Source organism: Mixophyes fleayi, chromosome 8, assembly GCF_038048845.1.
Source record: "Mixophyes fleayi isolate aMixFle1 chromosome 8, aMixFle1.hap1, whole genome shotgun sequence".
In the NCBI taxonomy this organism is placed as follows: Eukaryota; Metazoa; Chordata; class Amphibia; order Anura; family Limnodynastidae; genus Mixophyes; species Mixophyes fleayi.
The window spans coordinates 116,154,128-116,179,068 of NC_134409.1; the positions used below are offsets into that span (position 1 = coordinate 116,154,128).

Genomic DNA, 24,941 nt, shown 5'->3' on the forward strand with positions numbered 1-24,941 from the left:
CCCCTTGATTTGAAAGGAAGGAAATCATATATTATTAATTATTGGAATTCAAAATTTTATTGAATCTATTCAAAATTTATTCGAAAGCTTCAACTTCAAAACTTTGGAGAAATGATGTTGCTGCATATTTGATACGAGAGCATCAATATTGGGGCATTTTGATGTCAGAGCAATTTGGATACAGTCTTCAGCGTCCAATCGATTTCTCTGCTTTGTTTTTATGTTCATTAGAGTGGAAAATCCTTGTTCGCAAAGGTAGGTTGTTGCAAAAGGCAGCAACTTTTTGACTGCCTCATGTTCAATTTTGATGCCTTTGCAGCTGTTGACATCCAAAAATATGACAGATCTGCTTTGTTTTCAAATGCAATACGTGCTTCATTATTGCATCGACGCTCAAGAAGTGCCTCTGCCAACCCTTGAGGCTCTTCTGGTACAACAGCAATTTCACATTTAAAGGGGTCTACAATCCAACTGGCAGCATGTGAATCGGCAGCATTTGGGGTAATTTACCCCTGTTCCCTGACCGCTGATCTAGGACATGCGCTACCCCAACTATAAATCTGTCCCCATAATTTAAATTTACTTCCCCCTCCAATGCAACATGGAATTGCCAAGGTTCAAAGTTACTGAATTTATTTGCTTTACTTTCCTCAATGAATCAGGCCCAGTAAGTGATATTTGCTACACTCAAGTCATAATTTAGCCCCTTCTACCCCCATTGTGAAGTATTTCAGTGTGAACACCTGCTGGGATAGTACTATCGCTATTTGCTAAAACCAGCAAGCGTAATTGCCGAATGGTTCTGTAATATCCATAGTTCACTGCCGTGTCCCCTGTTCAAAAAATGTGTTGTCCCCAATACTGATAGTGATTGTAATGTGTTTACATTACAACTTGCACAATTAATTCATATTATTATCTTATATAACAATGTTAACAGCAACAACAACAAAATTGTATCAAGCGAAACAAATATCTCTATGCGAAACATATCAAGGTCGTACATTCAATCTGTGTTTCACTGCTGTTCAACAAACTTAAAGATTCTAACCTGATCTGGAGAGGGTCTATGGCTAGAGAGCGTTCTCCCAGGAGAACGATGGTGGTGGTGATGGTGGTGATGGTGATGGTGGTGATGATCATCTTCATAGTTGTCCGCTATTAGTTTCATCCGGTTTTGTGTCTGGGTAGAAAACAAAACATAAAGCACAGTTAGCTGTAATTTGTAACAAACCAAATGAAGATAACCAGCCGTGTCCTCATCTCACCCGTCATTTAAAAAACTGATTGCACTCCAAATGCACAACATTATCTCTTCATCCTGCCACTAGTAAAATAAAACCACGTGTGCGGGAAAAAGTAAACAGTGGCTGGTTCTGTACATCCATCTGGCTCAGGGGAAAAATATAAAATAATTTGCAGACAAAGCATTAATACAAAATTATAAAAAGAACCCATAAAATAATTAATACCACATAAGATTTCTGTCTTTCTTTAACTTTCAATGTATGGATTATACTTGCCATCTCTATTCCCTTATATAGTTATCACATCTCTATTGCTTAGCCAGGATTATATCAGCTCCCTCTGTTTGACAGGGGAACCTATCCAGTGCCAATGGTGACATCGGTATGGAATACAGCGAGTTGGGGGAGGGACGTGGAACATTTCCCCTAGCAACTGTAATTCAGCTGAAGAAGTGTCAACTAGTAGTTGGTGCTACAATACCTTTATTCACGTTTATTGATACCCAATTTCTTTTTAATAGCTTGAATTCTACAGATCGGGTACAATATCAGTAATTATTTTTTCATTGGTGGTCCTTCGTTCTCCATCAATGTTAATACAATAAACTGCGGAAGGAGATTGGTAGGCTTAACAAGCTCATTTGTTTAACTTACAAATAAAAGTATTTAGAAATAAAGAACATAAAAAGAAAGGAAAAAAATAGAAAATAAGATCAACAAAATAGTCACAAATAGTAACAGGCAAGTGATCCCATTCATCTGCTTTTAGAATGCTACAGTTTATTATGGAAGAGGAGGAGGATGGGGGGGGGGGGGTGTTCAGGGATAGGTGATCATAACTATAATTCTTACGGTGCTATGACGAAAGGGGGACAGTAACATTTTATAGTTGCCTAAGAAAATACCATGATATTTGCTTAGACATTTATAAGTTTCAACGGGGTAAATGTATCAAGCTGAGAATTTCCGCAGGGTATGAAAAATGAAGATGTTGCCTATTGCAACCAATCAGGTTCTAGCTATCATTTTGTAGAATGTAATAAATAAATGATAACTAGAATCTGATTGGTTGCTATAGGTAACATCTCCACTTTTCAAACTGGACAGAACTCTAAGTTTGATCAATTACCCCATGATATTAGCGTCAACATTGTCATTCAGTGATTATATATACACCTCATTTTTGGTAAAAAAAAAAAAAAAGTAACTTTTGTTTCTATTTTAGGGAGGGTTCTGTCCAGATAGAATGTATCTAATAACTCAGTCTTTAGTGTACCTAAAGACGGGTGCAGTTGGGGTGGTCTAATGCTTTAATATCAACTGTTTTACAATGGCATTTAGTTGTTTTTTGAAAGCCCTTTTGCCATAAAACCATAAAAATTAAATCCCTTTTCTTTATTCTGGATAAGTACCCATTTATGGCCTAATACATAACATTACTTCATGACGAATAATTAGCTTTAGGTACAGATGAGACAGGGATCTCCTTGATTCTGCTTATCTGTTCTATATCACCAGCCACAAAGGCATCACTTACAATCCAATTAAAGACTTGTGAAATGTTAAACCACTGTATTTGACAGCGAATGGGATGGAAACATTTTTGGAGTAGGCATTCTTGACAGTGTGTGATTGGTCGTAGCTTTGGTCCAAACACACAGAGCCTTCTCCTGGTATTGAAATCCAATCACCCCTTTCCGTATAGTCATCAACCCAAAACTTATCTAATACAGCTATAAGACATTATGCAAGTAGGATAGAGAAAATCTTTAGTTACAAATAAATTGATTTAATATTCAAATAATTGCTGCCACAAAAAAAACTATAAGGGAAATACATTAAGTGCACTCATAATAGTACATATATTTACAAAACTGATAACAATTGATGTGTTTCCTCTTCCTTGTAATGAACTGTCAGTGCAGGGTTGAGTGGTGTTCTGCAGAATTTAATTCGTAAGGTGAATACAGGTGGATGGATGGCATGAATCAGTTTCCAGATGTGAGGGGTCAAGTCTAGATTTTCAACGGATTAGAATGGCTTAATTTGACCTGTCACGGCTATGTGATGAATTGAACGTTACATTTTTCGGACATTTTTTCACTTGATTAAGATGTAAAATCTTTCTTTTTTGAAAAGCACTGGAACAAATTCCAAACATTAGCTACAGACAAATATTTTATGGGAGATTCTTTTATTTTTTTCACTCAGCGCTGAACAATGACATTTCATACACAGTATGACATTAGTGACGTCAATAAGTTGAAGGGCGGAAATGATAAGTGTGAGCGTAGATCCGTCTCATCGCAAACCCTGTAATAGAATGTACAAGTATGTAGCAATAACAGCTGTGAAAGTTTTAAAAGTATATATAAATATAGTAGAAAATCCAGGCATTCTATACAAAGGTTGAGTATTATATAAGATGTCAGGATTCTTTTGCAAGGTATGAAATAGACAGCAGCATGGTGGCTTAGTGGTTAGCACTTCTGCCTCACAGCACTGGGGTCATGAGTTCGATTCCTGACCATGGCCTTATCTGTGTGGAGTTTGTATGTTTTCCCCATGTTTGCGTGGGTATCCTCTGGGTGTTCTGGGTTCTAGTTTACTCACACACTCTAAAAACATATTTGTAGGTTATTTGGCTGCTATCAAATTGCTCTCGGTCTGTGTGTGTGTATGTTAGGGAATTTAGACTGTGGGTGACTAAGTATTAGCTCATAAATGGATATCCACCGCTGCAGAATTAGTGGCGCTATGTAGATGACGATATTCTCTAATTGTCTTCTAGAATATATTGTTATTCATTGTATAAACCCCCATACCCCTAGCATACTCAGTTGGAAGTCAACAAAGTAATTTTCAAATAAAATAACATATTTTAAGTTAGGGTCAAGGTATTACTTAAGGTTTGGAAAGTGTAAACTACCCCTATGCACCACTCTATCAGAACCAGGCAGCGCAAGGAGATCACCAATTTTTTTTTTAAAAAAAAGCATCAAACTGTCGCCTGTCCCTAGCCCAAAAATTGTTAAAAAATAATTTTAAAAGACATGCAGTTTGGCTGAGGAGGGAACTGCCTGTGTCCTGATACCAGTATGCAATGGGGCATAACCGAGGATACCAATTTAAATGCAACAGTATTCTTTTCATAGAGTATGTCTATTTCATACTTTCCCTAAAAATGGTTCAGTTATTGTATAGAATGCAGATTAGCTACAAGCAAGATAAAAAAAAAAAAACCCATAATGAAATGTATTGGTTCAATCTACAACACATGTGCCCATCATGTCAGTGAGTTTGTGGCTGTGGTGTAGTATGCTAGAAAGCGTTGCAGAAGGTTCCATGTCAGGCAACTGTACACCAACCATGGGAGTATCAGACGGAATAGAAAGACGTAAGTTATATCCAGATGTGGAATACAGAAGTCCATCATGGGCAATCCTCGTTTCCAGTTACTTCAAAGAAAAGGTCATCACACAGGAAACTGTTCTACAGAATTCAGATATGATGTATGAAGTGCTTCTTACTTCAGTACTATGTATATAAACCAGGGTTACAGGATGATTGTTTTCTTATTGAATGTATTAACCTTGTGACTTCTAGGACCTCATACTTACATGTATAAAGAGCTTCTCTCTTGCTTTTTCAACTGCAGGTTATTGGTTCTCTCTATGAATCTGCAGACTATCTCCCTGTTTTAACGATTTCTTATCATACAGATAAGTATCCTTATAAGTTGGACAATTTGTATGATAATTTTAGGGAGGTGTATAACAGGTGGCAAAATCATGGTTAAGTATATTCCCCCCATCCTTTCTTGTTTTTACTAATCGCTCTGCACTTTTGTATAACTTAATATATGGTCTGACTTTATTCACTTGATCCTGTTACTGTAATGTAATATTTTATTGTTGGACAATCAAAATGAGAAATAAATATATATATATATATATATATATATATTATTTTTTATTTTTTTAAAAAATAAAACTAATACACATGTCAGTTTAGTATGAACAGGCATTAGACATTGTGTCACAGTTACAAAGATGTAAGGCAAAGTTCTGTAACAGAAAAACCTAAAGAGCTCCTATCATCTACTCACAGCTGATGCAGCCATTTTGTGAGCTGAAGCTGTGTTCATGTCTATTAGTTCCCTAGGAACTAGTATCCCACAAGTATTGGTCATGAAGTGCCTTGGTGATATAATTAGCCCATAGTGATCTGATAGCGTCCTTAAGAGAATTGTGCAGCACACAAAATGGCTGTTTCTACCGTGTGTAGTCCATCTAGTGGAGAAGGGCAGGCTGCAGTGACATCACATCTCCTCTGTGACATCATCACCAAACTGTCTGGTTGCAGCAGTTGGTGTCTGAAACCTGCACAGGGTTAACAGGTGCAGAGAAGATAACACACAATGGACTTTTAAAGTGGGTGAGCATAGCAAGGCATTTCTGCGACTTCATAGCAGTGTGTATTACCCAGAGTATCCAAACTAAACAGTATTCTTCCACGGGTGACACTCATTTCTAGGTCTTCTAAACCAAAGCTCAAAGATGCCTTGTTGTCTAAACTGTATATTCGGGCCTAATATATTTAACGGAAGTCATTTATTTGTAAGTGGGCAAATCTTTTAATGTCAGAGAGGCTCCCTGTATTACTAGCCCACCAACATTCAGGTATATCACTGCCTTCAAATTATTTTTATTCATGGAAAGCAAAAGTACATACAGTAGAAGTATGGACAAGAAGACTTGGCAAAGGGGTAGGGGGGCAATTACCCTCTTACTCTCAGGAGAACACCCTGTAAGGTGGACCTGCCTTCCTTAAGATCTACAGCAGGCCTGTCCAACCTGTGGCCCTCCAGGTGTTGTGAAACTACAAGCCCCAGCATGCTTTGCTGGTAGACAACCAGCTGATAGCTGGAAGGGCATGCTGGGACTTGTAGTTTCACAACACCTGGAGGGCCACAGGTTGGACAGGCCTGATCTACAGGTAGTACAGAGAGCAGTAGCTGTACATAGAACTTATTTTAGGCTTTGTGGCTGTTTCCGCACTTTAGCAACATGTAGCGAAAGCAGATTCCCCCAAAAGATGAGGCAACAGACAATTTTTCAGTTTTCCACATTTAACAGAAACGAGAAGTGACAGTCCCATCAACTTTCATGACAGTGATTATTCTACAAAGGAACATGGTTCCCAATCCATCCTGAGTTGTTCTCTGTATTCCATACCTGAAATTCGCAGCAACTTTTTTTTGCAACTTCTATTTTGACTCTTTAACTATGTTGGGTAACATACCAATGTTTAATCTCTGATCAAATGTCAAAAACTACTATTAAAGCTCAGCGCAGAGTTTATATAGCTGTGAAATGAGCCACAGGACTCAAAAGCTAATCCAATCCAATTAATTGCAGTGGTAGTGTACTACGCTACAATTGCTGATCCGGCCAAAGTGGTGTGTCCTAGGGTATGGAATCCATTACTTCACAATTTATCAAGAATGTAGATGGGATCAAGTTGAATCAATTACTCATGAAATACATTAATGGAAATGAACACAACACGGAATTGAACCGTTGGTAACAGATCAATACCATAATATCGCCCCTCCAGGCAATGCAGAGTTCAGTCATGTTTGAAAAACAGCAATGTAGCCTAGTACAGAACACAAACGAGGGGAGCTTCAAAGTGTTACAGGCTGAATATTTTTCTAATCCAAAGATTTCAGCTCCTGAACCCTTCAAACATGGCCCATCTGGAAATCCTTCATATGGATATTAAACATCTTTAGATTGTTTTTTTTTATTAGTGAAATGGAATTAAAATTCCGAAGAAATAACTGATGCAAAACAAAATGTGGGTTATCCACATAAACCTTCTCATTACACGGGTCTCTCTGATTTTTACTTGCAAATGAAAGCAGAGTTTAGAACTGTGGGGTGTGATACACAAATATGTGGCAACCAGCAAGCAGAGACTAGCTGGTCATACAACATTTCAGATCTATCACTAAGAAATCAGGGTTAATTCACAACTGAAATCAGGGTGAAAGTTAAATAAGTGGTTTGCTGGGGAACTCGCTTTCTGGCAAGTACATAAGTGATTTTTACTTGCTGGTAATTGTACTTGATGGCAGGAACATAAACCTTTACTACCTACTGGTAGATACGTAAGCTGTTAATACTTGCTGGTAGGTATGTAACAAATTTCTACTTGCTGGTAGGTACGTAACAAATTTCTACTTGCTAGTAGGTACGTAACAAATTTCTACTTGCTGGTAGGTACGTAAGCAATTACTACTTGCTGGTAGGTACGTAAGCAATTTCTACTTGCTGGTAGGTACGTAAGCAATTGCTACTTGCTGGTAGGTACGTAAGCAATTGCTACTTGCTGGTAGGTACGTAAGCAATTGCTACTTGCTGGTAGGTACGTAAGCAATTGCTACTTGCTGGTAGGTACATAAGCAATTACTACTTGCTGGTAGGTACGTAAGCAATTGTTACTTGCTGGTAGGTACGTAAGCAATTACTACTTGCTGGTAAGTACGTAAGCAATTACTACTTGCTAGTAGGTACGTAAGCAATTTCTACTTGCTAGTAGGTACATAAGCAATTGCTACTTTTTGGTAGGTACGTAAGCAATTACTACTTGCTGGTAGGTACGTAAGCAATTACTACTTTCTGGTAGGTACGTAAGCAATTTCTACTTGCTGGTAGGTACGTAAGCAATTACTACTTGCTAGTAGGTACGTAAGCAATTTCTACTTGCTGGTAGGTACGTAAGCAATTGCTACTTGCTGGTAGGTACGTAAGCAATTGCTACTTGCTGGTAGGTACGTAAGCAATTACTACTTGCTGGTAGGTACGTAAGCAATTGCTACTTGCTGGTCGGTACGTAAGCAATTACTACTTGCTGGTAGGTACGTAAGAAATTACTACTTGCTGGTAGGTACGTAAGCAATTGCTACTTGCTGGTCGGTACGTAAGCAATTACTACTTGCTGGTAGGTACGTAAGCAATTACTACTTGCTGGTAGGTACGTAAGCAATTACTTCTTGCTAGTAGGTACGTAAGCAATTTCTACTTGCTGGTAGGTACGTAAGCAATTACTACTTGCTGGTAGGTACGTAAGCAATTACTTCTTGCTAGTAGGTACGTAAGCAATTTCTACTTGATGGTAGGTACGTAAGCAATTACTACTTGCTAGTAGGTACGTAAGCAATTTCTACTTGCTGGTAGATACGTAAGCAATTACTACTTGCTGGTAGGTACGTAAGCTGTTTGCACTTCCTAGTAGCTACGTATACTGTTAATACTTGCTGGTAGATGCGCTAGCTGCTAGTGTTTGCTGATCAGTACGCAAGCTGTTATTACTTGCAGGCAGGTACGTAAGCAGTTACCACTTCAAGAAAGTTATGTAAGCAGTTATCACTTGCTTGCATGTACTTGAGCAGCTACTAATTGCAGGCAGTTATGTAAGTTGTTTGAGCTTTTATTAGGTATGCCAGCTATTACTACTGCTGAGGAACAGACATTGTAATGGTCATATTTCTGGGACATAAAGGGTAATGTATAACATATATTTGCTTGTAGCTTTGAAGTTATGATCAAACTCCTTTGGTGTCTCAGAACTTGTTTCCATTTTCAATACGTTGCAACTGCGAACATGTTCTAAGCTTTACCAGAATGATATAACCACAATGGCGTATTGAACTTTGTCAAGTAAATATGCATTGAAACTCTATATTTACAACTAATTCTTTATAAACTGTAGGATATTGGAATCTTGTTAAGAACTCGTGAGACTGCTTGTCTGTTAAGATCTCTCCCAGTGATCGCTTGACTAAATTAAATTTCTTCTGATTGTTCGCCATAATTAATGAGCCTCAGGTGTCAATATTCAATACTTGCTGGAAGATATTAAAGCTGTTACTACTTGCCAGTATGTATATAAAGTATTAATACTTGGTGGTAGATACAGATGCAGGGCCTGATTCATGAAGGAAAATAATGCAAAACAAATGAGCAACTTTGAACCTTGGCAAAACCATGTTGTATTGGAGGGGGAGGTAAATTTAAAATGTGAGGACAGATTTAGAATTGGGGTAGAGCATGTCCTAAATCAACTTTTAATGTCAGTGTAAAAATAAAGCTAACAGGTATTTGCGTCCTACATTAAAAAACAGCCATTATTTTCCTTATGTGCAAAACAATAAACTCACTTGCACCCGTTGCATTGTAACATGGATTTGCCATGGTTCAAAATTACTAATTTTTTTGCTTTACTTTCCTTAATGAATCAGGCCCACAGTTACTACTTGCTGGTAGGTAAGTAAGCTGTTAGTTCTTGCTGGTAGGTAAGTAAGCTGTTAGTTCTTGCTGGTAGGTAAGTAAGATGCTACTGATTGCTGGTAGGTTTGAAAGATACTACTACTTGCTCGTAGGTAAGTAAGATGCTACTACTTGCTCGTAGGTAAGTAAGATGCTACTACTTGCTCGTAGGTAAGTAAGATGCTACTGATTGCTGGCAGGTTTGTAAGATACTACTACTTGCTCGCAAGTAAGATGCTACTACTTGCTCATAGGTAAGTAAGATGCTACTGATTGCTGGCAGGTTTGTAAGATACTACTACTTGCTCGTAAGTAAGTAAGATGCTACTACTTGCTCATAGGTAAGTAAGATGCTAATATTTGCTGGTAGGTAAACAAGATGCTACTACTTTCTGGTGGGTAAGTAAGATGTTACTACTTGCTGGTAGGTAAGTAAAATGCTACTACTTGCTGGTGGGTAAGTAAGATGCTTCTATTTGCTGGTGGGTAAGTTGCTACTACTTGCTGGTGGGTAAGTAAGATGATACTACTTGCTGGTGGGTAAGATGCCATTACTTGCTGGTGGGCAAGTAGGATGATACTACTTGCTGGTGGGTAAGTAAGTTGGTAGTTCTTGCTGGTATGTAAGTAGTTAGTTACTACAACAATACATGTTGATAAGTGCCTGCTGCACTTAAAGTATATAACAGATACATTTGTACTATATATTATATATATATATATATATATATATATATATATATATATATATATATATATACATACACACACACACACACACACACACACACACACACACTCTTAAACTAGAACTGGAACACTGTAATTCAAGTAATACTGATTAAGCTCTATTTCTCCCCAGAAATATTTCAGAAAGTTTAGACATAAAATAAAAGCACGCCATCAGCTCTGCCGGAGACCGTCAGGTATTAATATAACCCTAATATTCAGAAGGTTTAGTGTGGATCAAGTAAAGTGAAATAAAAACCCTTGATTGACTGGTAATAGAGCAAGCAGCTTAAAAGCAATCTGTAGCTGTAAAATTCCAATATTTAAACTGTCTTTTTAAAAATATTTTAGCAATGTGGAATTAAGGACTTGTGCTTTGATCAGTCATCTGGATGATGTTAAGACTAAAACATTCATGAACACCGTTTAAATAAGCAAAAACAATAGGCTAACTTGCCAAGAGATAGAGACAAAATAAGCTCTTGCTTGTCCCTTTCCTTCGTGACCTCTATAGGCTTTCTGGGGGCTCTTCTTGATTGGACGCTTTGTGCAAAGTGAAAAAAAAAATATAGCTACAGTTTAAACTTGGACGCCCTTCCCAATAATGGATTTGTTGCTTGCAGTAAGCCCTATATATTAGACACACCAATATTTATTGGTTCGAAAAGCAAAGAGTTTGTCCTGCAGTCTCTCTAGAATCAGTACTTTATAAAAATACAGACAGACAGGACAGGGTTCTCACTTAACTTTGTAGATGCACAAATGAGGTTACAGTAGTGAGAGTGGTTTGTACTCTGTATAGTTCTCTTCCTGCACTGTCAATAGATAGGGTAGGTCATACAGCATGTTTTTAACAACACTTAACTTACTAATGTTCATACGTTAGAGCATACGTTGCCTACTCTCCCGGACTATTGAATTCCAGGCATAGGGAGGGCTGTTAAATTTTAGCCCGTAGGGCAAGACTTGACTCATCAGCCTATTTTAAAGGGAAAAAATGCAGGTGCCCAGTGACCCAACCCAAGGTAATTCAGTATGGGACCGGCCCCTCTGTCCCCCAGCCCAGCCAGCCCGATACCAGGTAGCTCTAACACACTCCCGGGGGAGTAGGCCATCCACCTGAATCCATCCCACTTCCTAGTGAAGTGGGTGGAAAAGAGGCCTTAATGACGTAATTCTCGTCATTTAAGCCCTTTCCTTGCAGCGAGATGTAGGTGTCCCTTAGATTTAGTAAAGGGTGACAAAAGCTCTAGTGATGGCGAAAGATGATATTTTTATTTTATAATTTTGGACTATACATCACAGGGTTATCACAGGTGATAATACCTCTTTGTCTAGTAATAACCCTGCTGGTGCGGGGTGAAGGCTTCTCCATGTCTATTTAACAAGTATCACCATCTCTGCATGGCAAGAACACATTATTATCAGCAGCAATCGGGGGAATAATTATAAATAGGCTCCATAGTCACTGGTTTCCTAGTAAGGCTACTCTTAAAATGATGCGCTGTTTGCAGTTCTTGAAATACAATTTGGTATGGTTGAGTGGGTCAGGGGCACAGAATCTGCACCACGGGCCTGATTCATTAAGGATCTTAACTTGAGAAACTTCTTATTTCAGTCTCCTGGACAAAACCATGTTACAATGCAAGGGGTGCAAATTAGTTTTCTGTTTTGCACATAAGTTAAATACTGACTGTTTTTTCATGTAGCACACAAATATCAACTTTAAATGTCAGTGTAGAAATAAGCTATCAAGTATTTGTGTGCTACATGAAAAAACAGTCAGTATTTAACTTATGTGCAAAACAGAATACTAATTTGCACCCCTTGCATTGTAACATGGTTTTGTCCAGGAGACTGAAATAAGAAGTTTCTCAAGTTAAGATACTTAATGAATCAGGCTCCACATCTCTATTTTTTGTGTTAAAATATTAGTGTAAAAAGCTGATGGAAAGATGCTCGTCTTGTATGAGACACAATAAGGAATCTTTACCTTGTTTCATGTCTTTGTATGTAATTTGCTTGTGTCATGATCCGCTCTGTGTAGTATGTCCGCGATTTATAAATAAAAGATAATAATAATAAGGCAGTGAAGTATCAGAGATATGGAGAAATAGTACATTTGCCAAAGAAAGGATTTCCTCAGAAAATCCTATTTATCCACTTTCAAGAACATCCGTCCTACACTATACAGACAATAAAATAAAATATAATAAGATAGGTGAGAGCTGCAAATATGCAATGGAATGCCGTGTTTTTTTTTAAATAATAGGGCACATAATTCAAGTTTTTGTACTGCACACCAGGCTTCATGGTTTCCAAAGGTAGAGAAGACTGAGGGAAGGTGTTATGGCAAGAAAAAGTAGTGGAGGTCGATGGGGTACAGTGAGGTCACCACGAGCATATAAACAAGTACAGGAATAATTTAATAAAGTCCTTCACCCAATAGATCACTGTTTTAAAAGTAGGGTGTGTACCTTACTTCAACTATACATCTGTTTCTTGGTTGTGAGTAATATTTATTCATGCTCTAAAAAACAAGAATTGACTTGATGTAAATAAAATCCACACAGTTCTAAACGCACATGAAAGACGTCAGTTAAGTCACAACAATATCCACATGCCAAAAATCTCAAATAAAGCATCTTCCAGACTTGCATGCAAGTTCCAAAACAAAATGTATCTAAAGTGACCACAGTAACGCGGCATGTTCTATATTATTTGCATTTGTGTTTAATATTATATCATTACTCCCCATTTCAATTCCTTGTGGAAATGGCCAGCACTGTCAGAAAACTCCTAACACAAGGACCCCTGTAGGGAAAAAAGAATAAGCTGTTTCTCTGTTCCTTAAACTTTGTTTTAAACACAGGAGAGGTACAAGTTTTCCTGGAGAGATAATAAAAAGCTAATTGAGCCATCAAAACATCATACAAAATGTCATATACACTACCATAGCCATATATCAGAACCACTCAGCCACCAGTCCATTGTACCATATAACGTCACTGCCTTTATGCTGTTTGTCACTGTTATATTTTGCAATGTATTCAGAAACTGCGCACTCAAACAGTGGCAGAGCTAAAGTGTTCTGGGTCCCAGAGAAAAATCTGAGCCCACTAGTGAAGATGTTGGCAACTCTCTAATTCTGAATTCTTGAAGAGTTCCCAATTTAGCGTGCCCCCCAGCCACTCTAAAGAGAGTGCCCCAGTGGCATCTGTCCCCCTGGGCCAGTCCCATGGTTGGTTACCTTGGGCTGGGTCACTGGGCCAACCGCAATGTTTTTCCTTTTTGGCTGCTCAGTCAAGTCTTGCCCCTCGGGCTAAAATTTTCCAGCCCTCCCCTGATAATGGCTATATAGCCCAAAGCACACATAACCTATTGTATGCCCTGTGAACCCCAATGAGTTGTTACCGTCACTACTCCATGGCATGTGGGGAGAGAGACCAATAAACAGGGATAATACAGTGTTATACTATGTGTGTGTTTGTGTGGCAGTGTACAATGTCTGACCTCCTACCATTTGGGTGCATCTTATAGGTATTGGTCACTTCAGAAGTGCTGGACACATCTCAGGTGGCACGGGCACACCTCAGATGGCACGGACACACCTCAGGTGGCACGGGCACACCATTGTGACATGTACCCACCCTTCTGGGAGGAGTCCAAATTCAGAAACGTCAAATGTTGGAAGTTATGCATTACTTATTAATAAGACATGGGAAGTCAGGACACAGTTTCCACTGCTTTTCAACCATTTAATATACTGGGGACTTTTCCTGGCAGAAGAGTTACAATTCTTGTTTGTACATTTTATTCATTGCAGTGACCTCCGCAGAAGAGGAACAGTATATAAAAGGCATAGTATGGATCTCATAATATGAAGATGATTTTGTATGTACCTGTGCTATGTAGCTGAGTGAAATATATTGTAAGTCACCCATCATACTTGCCTACCTTTCATGCCTCTCCTCCAGGGGGTTCTGGAAGGGAGGTCCAAGAGTGGCAAGTGCGATGGACAGCCCCCGTTCCCTGCTGTACAATGCTTCAATTTGCATGACCACAGGACACAATGATGTGGTTCACCGTGAAGTGCGTGCCCGCACCACAGTACGCAGGAAGATTGGGTGTGATCCGGGAGGTTGGCCTACTCCCCTAAATTCGGGAGTCCCCAGACATTCCAGGAGAGTAGACATGTAGGCCATGAATTAGACCTCCGTACGGAAGAGATCTGGCACGCAGAATAAAAGCTTTTATTTGCAGCCCTATCTCAAATAACTTTGCTTTTACAAAAATACTGAAACATGGTCAACACGGTGGCTTAGTGGTTAGCACTTCTGCCTCACAGCACTGGGGTCATGAGTTCAATTCCCAACCATGGCCTTATCTGTGTGGAGTTTGCATGTTCTTGACGTATTTGCGTGGGTTTCCTCCGGGTACTCCGGTTTCCATCCACACTTCAAAAACATACTAGTAGGTTAATTGGCCGCTATCAAATTGACCCTAGTCTGTTTGTTTTTGTGTGTGTATGTTAGGGCATTTAGACTGTAAGCTCCAATGGGGCAGGGACTGATGTGAGCGAGTTCTCTGTACAGCACTGCGGAATTATATGGTGCTATATAAGTAAATGATTATGATGATTTGCTTATATAGTTGGGGCAACTTCTATTGGTTCCTTCATATAGAAATTGTTATATTCTAGATCTAGTGGTTGTTGTAGGTGATCTTTATATTGGACATTCAAATGTCTCCATCTACAAGATGTTTAGAAGTCACAAAGCCTAACATAGATGCCCTAATTTTCAAGCGGGACCTATGATTCTTGGAGCGAACTAGACAGGCAGCAACTCAGTGAACAATCTCTGTTTATCAGTAACATCATTTCCAAATATCCAACCTCTGGGCTCTGCTAACACTAGCAAGGCATTTCGGTTTGAACACTGTCTGAGATTTCTTTTTTGTTGTGGTCACTGCGTGTAAAGCTTTCAAGTTGTGTGAGATAATAGGCTGTCTCCAAAACACAGGAAACAACTTGCAATAATAACACAATACTACAGACAGTAACATATAGGCTAATCATGCAAAAAAACATTCGTCCGCTGCTCGGCACGCCAAATGGCATAATTATACAGTGCTACGTGGGATCATTCACACAAAGAAATGGGTTGAAAAAGTGTAATTAAAGCTTAGAACAACACCTCCCTTGGGCATTCCAGCAAAAGCCTTTTCAAACTTCTTCTCACTCTGGCGATGATTTTGTTTTTGCCTTTTTTCTTCTATAAATTCAGGAAATAACTTATTATATGGGACAGTTAAAGAAAATAATTATTGTCAAAGCAGACAGGGTCGGAAGTTATAGAAATCTTAAGCCTCCAACCAGACAAGCAGCCTACATTATGTAAAATTGTATAGCAGAGAACCTGACTGCCTTCTAGACTCTTATTGTTTTTTGCAGCTTTTCCACAGGATTTTAGTTTTTGTTATAATATAACACCTACATCCTGACATTTAAACAGCAAGTACAATGATTAAAGTGTTGTTTTTGTGCCTGCTATTGATCTAGGTTTGAGTATGTGGAGTCTTTCTTCTGTTCCATATGTGGCTACAGGTGTCATTTTGTAATTTTTATCATTAATGTAATAGCAAATTAGAGGGTTAAGGGGCAGATAAGAGGTGTGTATTTTAGGTCAACAAGATCTAAAGTAGACATACTGCAAAACGAATGGAAATAGGTGACGAGACACCAGGGCAAATTGACAAGTATTATAAGGTTAACGAGTTGTCTTTGGTGTGGCCTGGCTATTATTATATAGGGCAGATTATCTGTACAATTTCTGAACGTAGAGTTCTAGTACCTACACTCATAGGAGTGACCGTAGTAGGAGCTTGGGAGAAACATCTGGCAGGAGTAGTACAGGCTTATATTGTAAATTAATTTAATAACACATGGGATAAGCATAATAGCATTCTATAAATTGGTTAGAATAGTTGAAAGATGTGTGGTCCTATAGGAAAAATGTAACCAACTAACAAGCTGTGTGTATTTTCCTTTTTCTTTTTCTGTACATTTTTAAAAAAGCACAATGTAGACTAGAAAAGGATATGTAACATTGAATATTCTCTCTATGCATTAACATGTTTATTTACATAGCATATCTCCCAACTGTCCCAATTTAGGCAGGCTCTGTTCCACCATCCCCACCGTGGACACCATTCCCCACGTGTCGGAAAGCTGAGAGGTAGGTCCCGTTCACTGTTGGCCATGGGTTCAATTTTGCTGGTCAGAAATGAACCCATGGCCCAGCGCTGTGAGATAGCAATGCTAGTCACTGTGCTGATCTATTAAGCATCAGAGAAAGGTTATGCAAACCCTGAGCAGGAACCAAGAACAAAGTCTTGATGTAGTGTAGACTCTCGTTATGTGAAAGCATACTTTCACCTGAAAAGGATTAACATGGCCTGTTCCCACACTCCGATATCTTATCATTGCAATCAGTTCCATATATGTGTCATCATTGCTCTAAGCACCATATGATACCTAAGACAGCACCGAAGTCAGAAAGCCAGATGGCTGGAAGCTGCAGGGTGGCTGCTTGTGAGTTAGTGCTCTCTACTAATGGGGTAAGGGACAGATAATGTGGTAAACCCGCCTGGCATTTATTTACTATTTATTTATAATATTCTACTGTTGTTTTTATTACAATAAATGTACTGTTGTACTTTTCTAACTGCATTTGCCTGAGTGACGATAGGAACCTTAGAAGGTACTGGGTTGGCTTCCCTGGCATAGTAAGGTACCCCTGGGTGGCCTGTCAGAATAAAGTGGGTACAACTAGGCCAGAAAACCAGATATCCCTTCACCAGGCTTCACAAAGAAAAAGCCTTCATGACGAATCACAACTTTACTCATTTCCTGCCGGGGACACAACAAGGAAGGAGCGTTGATACCATTATCACCTATCAGTGTGGGGCCTTTTCTGAGCCTACGCTCAAAGCGCATGTGCAGGTCAGAAGCTTCCGCACCCTCTATTGTTAAGCCCCTGGGTAGGTTCTTATTTGCACTGGAACTGATGTGAATGACTAAATACTCTGTGTAAAGTTCTGCTTAATATATAAGCACTATAAAAATAACTGTTAATAAATAACGACAAGCACGGTAACGCCACTATTCTGCCGAAATTTTGGGGAGATTTCCGCATGTCGGGGAGTCCCGAAAGAGTAGGCATCCCGGGTCTTGGTGGAGGCGAGACTTAATGATGCAATTTGCACATCAAGTCCCACCCCCGATATGTTGTGAATTTCGGTATTTCATAGCAGGGAGTGAAGCCAAAGTGCCCCGTTCTTGCACATGTCACCTTAAAAGTCAGCAAGTCTGCTTCACTCCTAATCAATCTTTGCCATATACATTTATGAAGGTTTCAATGTGACTTTTTTGTATATGCTTTTCATATAGGATCAACTTATGGTTTCCAGTGGCCCTTTAACCTGTAAAGCATTTCCTACAATAACAAGCAGCTCTCAGCACAGCTTCGGTCCTTGCAGGAGGTTTTCCTCAGTTTACATTATACAATTATGATTATGAAAATAGGCTCTGTACATGAAATGGGTCAGAAGACTATAGCTATGTGAGGGCCACAGAGCATGCAACAAATATCTCTTCATTGAGATCACGGGAAGCTGAAAGCACTTAGCACACATGGCAATGCTTTATAATCGGACATGTGATGTAGCTCTAATATAGAAGGCTCTGTATTTAAATGAACATACTGTGTAGCACTGTGTATTGTTATTCCCACTGAGAAAACAAAGCCATTGCCTGATATCTCAAGGCTTTTGCTGATTCTTTGAACATACAAAGCCAATTGAAAACACATGAGCTAATTACTGTGTATGATGCGTGTAGAGAACAATTATAACGTAAAAAAAACAACAGCATCAAATGCATTATGTGCTGACCGCGTGAACAATACGACATAAGCCTCGAGCTGCAGCATTCTAAATACATTCTTTCTATTAACAAAAGCTTCCTAACACATCCTTATTGTAAATGTATAACAGCAAATCTATATATCACAGTCCCACTGGTGCACATATTTGTGGCTAATTGTTGTGTATATGTCAGCAACTAACAATTATATTATATTTTAAATCACAAGCATCTGTAAATTCTCTTCTAAATATTTCAGGGCTGAGCCTAATATTGATCCCAGTGGACTGGTTAGTTATTAATTGTAAAAAATGAAAGGCAGATAAGTACAGACCGGTAGGTCTGACATCATTATGACATGACTTCAGATCATAATAGAGACCTGGCTTCATAAATCAGAAGTAAAAAGTTATTGATTGAATTTTTAAAGTGTTATGATGTAGGTTACTCCTTCTATGTGCCCCTAGTTGTTATATTATTAACCTCTAGCGATATAGTGCAGAGTCACACAGAAATGTATTTAGTCACACCTATCCATGGCCTAGAAGAATGAGGGGACTTAGGGGTCTATTTATTAATTATAAGGGTTTTTCTCTGATATAAATAAAGATTATTATCGCTGTTGGTTGCTCCTAATTGGTAATTAATGTTGTTAGTACGGACAGCGCGGCTGAAAACAGGCTGTGAAAAAGTGTCCTATGTATATTTGTCTTAGCTGCTTGCTTAAAGCAGCAGCATATTACTTGTTTAGCTTCTCCTTTAATATTCATACTGCATGCGTGGGGCGATGTAATGGATCTCTCCAGCGGGTTGTAAAGTTAGTAAAATCACCCTAACGCATGCTTGCCAGCTTTGAATAGTTGTTGACCTGTTGGAGATCCCGAAGCGGGAGCGTGGTGGGTGGGTGGATGGGGTTGGGGTGGGGCAAATTGTGTCATTTTGGCCTCACCTCTAGCTACAAAAGGACAATTTTTATACAGGGCCAAAATGACACACTTTACCACGAATCTCATAATTTTGTGTCTCGATGGGCAGGATTTTGGAGGCTTGATTGCTCTCCCGGGAGTCCTACCTGGAATTCAGGAGTCTCCTGGACAGTCCGGGAGAGTGGGCATGTAAGCTCTAATGCCATTCTGAGATAGCGTTAGAATTTAATGACAGGCGGCGACATGCTAAGCTTTTCGACACTTGATAAGTTAGGTAATTTCTCTGTCCCTATAGAGATCTATCAGGACGGTGGTATTCGGCGTTTACTATGTTAACATGGGAGAAAACAACTTTATAACTAGACCCCAAATTATCTGATGTTTGTTCAATTTTTCAGTTCAAGTATATAGTCCAGAGCATGGATTGAGTGCATTTATATCGTATAAAGATGGATATGTAAGCCATATAGAGTATTCTGCATAGGGCACTACACCAAAACATGATATGACCATTCCATACAGTCATATAAATATTTTTATAATTTTTTTTTATTAGAAGACGTCATTGTACAAAATAACAACAACCAGGTTCGCAAACTTTCAAATTACCTCAGTATACAAATACAAATTGTTTTATATCACAATTATTAATCCTGATACAAAAAAACCCAAAAAACTATGTTCAACTGTTATTTGTGTTATAAAAAAAATAACAAATCTGTAATAACTTGTGAATACTAAATAAAATAAATGTTTTTCACATTTTGTTTTGTATTTGTTGCTTCAGAGTTAACTTTATTTAGAAGTTTCTAACTAAAATGTTCAACAAATGTTCAACAGAATTGTAATATTTATTTGCCAAATACAGTTCTTTAGAAGACTGTCCGTCTTGTGAGTTGCTCTAAAAAATATGGAACGCTTCACGGATTTGCGTGTCATCCTCGTTCTTGGGCCATGCTAATCTTCTCTGTCGTTCCAAGTTTAGTATATGTGATGCCGAAACAAGCACACGAGAATATTTTAATATAATTTAATTTCTCATCATCACCTTTCAAGGAAAATAAAAATCATACACTCAGTTGTGCATCTTCATTAACATTTATTATGAAAATAGCTAAGTTTACTTGTGTGTTAGTGCAAAACACGACCCTCGCTCCAATCATCACTACTGCGGCTGGGCAATTAAAAATTGAGTCACGGCAGCCGTGTTAACCTATTACTAATTTTGTATACAAAAATAAGATCAGGAAAGCGACCATTAAGCAAAACAGAGCTGTAGCTTCAGAAAGGGCAAATCCCCGGATGGCATATGAGAACAGCTGCTGGTTCTAGGAAGGATTTCTGGCATAACCAATTATGAGGCTGTTGTATGTCCCACTGAGTAGTGCGGCGTTTCCCTGTGTCCCTATGGGGACAATTAAAGAACACAAACAGAACAAGATATAGGTATTATGTCAAGCTCTGATACCCACTGGCATTAGGAAAATGCCAATGACGCCGCATGTCAAATGTAGTTGTGTTTAACATTTGGTGGTAACCAGCGACTGCACTTGTGGTTGGGTGGAAGAGGGAGATTAATAAAAGATAGTGAAGTAAACAGACCAGGCATCGCCCCAAAAAATGTCATTGTGCCATTAAACGCTTTTCACTGCACGCACAAGCAGGTATGGTGTCACTGGAACAAATGGGTTCCATTTCCATACCCATGAACATGCTTTGACTGGAATTAATACATGTTATCATGATAACTGGCATCATGATTTAATTGAACTCATGACCCCAGTGCTGTAAGGCAGAAGTGCTAACCACTACGCCACCGTGCTGTGTACACACCTATGCAATTATTGGTCAGATATTGCAAACATGTGTGTACGCTCCCATGATCATGTTTTATCATACTAAAACACATTGATCATTCGATTTGGTTTTCTAAACTTCTTAAAAATCACGATCAACGATGGAACATTGTCGGCAAATGTGGAGCACTCACAGACCAGCAACATAGGCTTATCTCTTTAGAGTGTATTCAGAGTCACAATCTTTTCAGCAGATGGTTATGAGAGATGAAGATCACAGATCTGAAGGTAAGTCGTGTAGGTGTGTACACATGAATAGACATGCTCATCGGGACTATCAATTGTTGGTGAAATCATTAAAGAAATTGCATCTGAAATAAGATTGCATAGGTGTGTACCCAGCTTAAGATTGGTGATATTGAAGAAAGCTCCTCTTTACCTTATGCATCATACAGATTAAGAACCGAAACAACAAGAGTAGTAGGGTTTTGTGCAGTCGCCCATCAATAGAGAAGAAGAATATACAGTATAGTATAAAGGCCATCCAGTATATAGGATAACAGAATAAGAACTGTGTCGTTTTTTCATACACATATAGGAACATGATCTGAGAACTACATATACATATAGCATCAACAACTTCAATGGTCCAATTAAGATGGAACTATTTTAGGAAATCATGGAGATTTGAGAATCATGGCATGTACCATATATTCACTTTTCCTTCTATAAATGCAACAGAAATCATACACATCCATGATTCAATCTACTGTGCACATGTTTTCCCTTGTCGTGTTTTGTGCCCAAGGAAGGAATGGCACAGTTGGCAAAAGGAAAACTGCCCCGTAAGCCAGTGCTTGTCTAACAGGATTAGTGAGGACTGCCTGACTCAACAGGCCAGTGAATTGCCATTGCCAATGTAGACCAGAACATCGCCACTTTAATCTGACAATACATCACTGCGCACAACCTCTCATCTTTGTCTTTGACCTTTCGACCTGCTAAAACACAAAAGCAATAAGTTTGCTGTAAACGCAGCAATGCAATTCCTTTTTTGTGGTCAAAAACAAGTTATTTCCAATGACAGTACTCAGATGAAATGGTGGCTGAGACCAGCCAGAGGGCAATCGCTGTAATGAAGACAGCAGTTCTGTGAGATGACACATCCAATAGCTGCTGACAAGGTCAAGTTCTTTGCACAGAACTTCATCAAATGAAAGAAGACGACGCAAGGTTTAAACGGTACTTTCGAAGGTGTATCACTTCAGGCTGTCCGGCTAATGGCCTTCTTCATCAATATAAAATTCTGTGAAGACTCCCTGATTTTCCCGTCTCTTACCTCAACTACAGCGCTTATTTCACTCTCAAATATTCATCCTGATTTCCAACTTTTCTCGGAAACAAATAGGACCTTTGAGACGAGGGAATTGTTTCGATAGTGAGATGCGGAACTCCTTAATGAATAGTAGAATTTGGTTAAGTCCATTAGATAAAATTACAATAAAAAAAAAAGCCTCACGAGTCTATCCTAGACATGACCAATGATTGAAAACACAAAATTAGAGATCTGTGACCCAGATCGTGACCCCCCTGGGATTATCTACACATCAGACACAATACATATAACAATGTTTTCTTTGTCTGTAAATTCTGAATTATTAATCTGCATAGATGTTTTCTTGAACAAGGCTGTTTCCTACATGCCTCAACACGAATGCTGCTGTACAAATTCCTTCAAATGCTTCATTTTCTAAAGGCACTACATTAATCATAGACTCTAGCAATTTATTCTGTATATTTTTTCAGGTGCTGCAGACACACTATTCTCTGCTATTAACACATGAGATGTGATCACATCCTCACATATTTAGCAACTGTGGATAGGTCTCACATTGGCGACACAGCTCTGCGAGCGCTGCACGTGCGTTGTGAGATCGTGAGGGAGGGGAAAGGTTAAGTGATGTCTCATTAATTGTGTTATTCTATGGAGAAGTGCAAAAAACTACAGGAAAGATTTATATGAATTAGAGTAAAACATTACTGACCACCCGATACTCGCACAGACCACATAAAATGTGAAATCAGAAGATAAAATGTCCACTAAATAAAATATGCATTTCAACCGGATAAAACATAACTTGCTAAGTAGCATATTTGTAACTTTATTGCAGGTAAATGATTCTGTTTATACGGGTCTGTTATACCCCTTTCACACTTCCTAAAATACCCGGGATATTGCCGGGGTTGATCTAGGCTTGGTATGAAAGGGGGTCCCTACTCCCTGCATCTACCTGGATCGGATGACCCGGGAATTGAACTCGGGTCTTTTGCAGGGTTATTCCCATGTAGACCCGGGTAGATGCCAGTGTGATGGTGAGACCCGGGTTTTTCAACCCAGGTCTCACGGACAACAATTGTAAAGTTTAAAGAAAAATAAAAAACACCACAAGTGGAGCCAATCAGAACTCCTCATGTGATGTTGCCAGGGAGACCCGGGCAGATCCCTGTTCAGTGTGAACACGGTCTACCCGGGTATCTGGCAGGGTCGGAGGCACTGTCCCTGGCAATATCCTGGGATCATATACCTGGGATATTGCTGGGGTGGCAGTGTGAAAGTGGTATTACTTACAATCCAAATATTGTTTTATGTCTGGATGATGGGTGATGGATTTAATGCCCAATCCTATAGCACTGCTGAAAATGATCATGCTTTATAAGTATAAGCTATTCAAAAGTAACAGGAGCACAGTTATGTCATTTAATATAATGCCACAAGAAGGCACTTCTAGGGTTATATGCCATTAATAACTTATTTTAAAATAATTTATCCATGAATGCACTATGGCAGCAAGGATCACTAAAGAAGGCACTCGCCCTGGAGTGAGCATAGAGATATATGAGGTCTGATTCTTAGGCTAAGTTCCTGCATTTGTATATGGCTTGCACTGCTTTTCAATGCTCTATCCAGTTTCTTAGTCTATTGTTCCACATGTCACTCTATCCTCGCTCCTGAGCAGAGATCTTTCTATGTCATAGCTGAAGTGGATCACGCATGTCTGCTTGAGCCGCACTTGTGTGAATACGCCTATAGTGTACTCGGCCTGCGTTTACATGCCCCTTCCTTTCCCAGTCCCCCCTCTCCAAGCGCAGGCGGGCGTAAGTGCCAGAACCATGCATGTCTGCATAGGAGCATGTGCATGCACCCACTTACAGGCCATCCACATACACTATACGGACAAAAGTATACAGGCTCTTGACCATTACACCAACAGGGACTGCAATGACATTGTATTTATATACATATACTTTAATATGGAGTTGGTCTCCCTTTTGCAGCAATAACAGCTTCCACTCTTCTTGGAAGGCTTTCCACAACATGTTGGAGTTTTTCTGTGGGAATTTGTGCCCATTCATTCTGTAGAGCATTTATGAGGCACTGATGTTGGACTAGAAGGCCTGGCTCACAATCTCTGTTCCAGTTCATCCCAAAGGTGTTTGATGGGGTTGAGGTCAGGGCTCTGTGCAGGACAGTCAAGTTCTTCCACACCAAACTCATCTAATCATGTCTTTGTAGTCCTTGCTTTGTGCACTGGGACACAGTCATGTTGGAATAAAAAAGGGCCTTCCTCAAACTGTTGCCACAAAGTTGGACGCATAGCATTGTCCAAAATGACTTTGTATGCTGAAGCATTAACTTTACTGGAGATAAGGGACCTAGCCCAAATCCTGAAAAACAACCCCAAACTATTATCCTACCTCCACCAAACTTCACAGTTAGCATAATACAGTCAGGCAGGCAACGTTCTCCAGACATCCGCCAAACCCAGACTCGCCCATCTGACTGCCAAACAGAGAAGCGTGATTCGTCACTCCGCAGAACACATGTCCACTGCTCTAGAGTCCAGTGTCGGTGTGCTTTACACCACTCCATCTGACGCTTGGCATTGGTCTTGGTGATGTGAGTCTTGCATGCAGCTGCT

The 24,941-nt window shown here is 39.3% G+C and overlaps 1 protein-coding gene and 1 non-coding gene across 4 annotated transcripts in view; both read right to left on the minus strand.

The window, feature by feature from the left end:
* ERC2 (ELKS/RAB6-interacting/CAST family member 2) overlaps positions 1 to 24,941 on the minus strand; it is an 804,554-nt gene that overhangs the window by 229,907 nt on the left and 549,706 nt on the right. For 2 of the 3 annotated variants that reach the window (XM_075183253.1, XM_075183252.1), the window contains one exon: positions 1,052 to 1,183. In XM_075183253.1, the coding sequence (XP_075039354.1) occupies positions 1,052 to 1,183 (132 nt within the window). Of the gene's footprint in view, positions 1 to 1,051; positions 1,184 to 19,913; positions 20,214 to 24,941 lie in introns of those variants that run through there. The other variant, XM_075183254.1, reaches the window with a different exon arrangement.
* LOC142100523 (U6 spliceosomal RNA) lies at positions 20,070 to 20,174 on the minus strand. Its single transcript, XR_012678825.1, has one exon. It is a non-coding gene; the product is annotated as a U6 spliceosomal RNA (small nuclear RNA).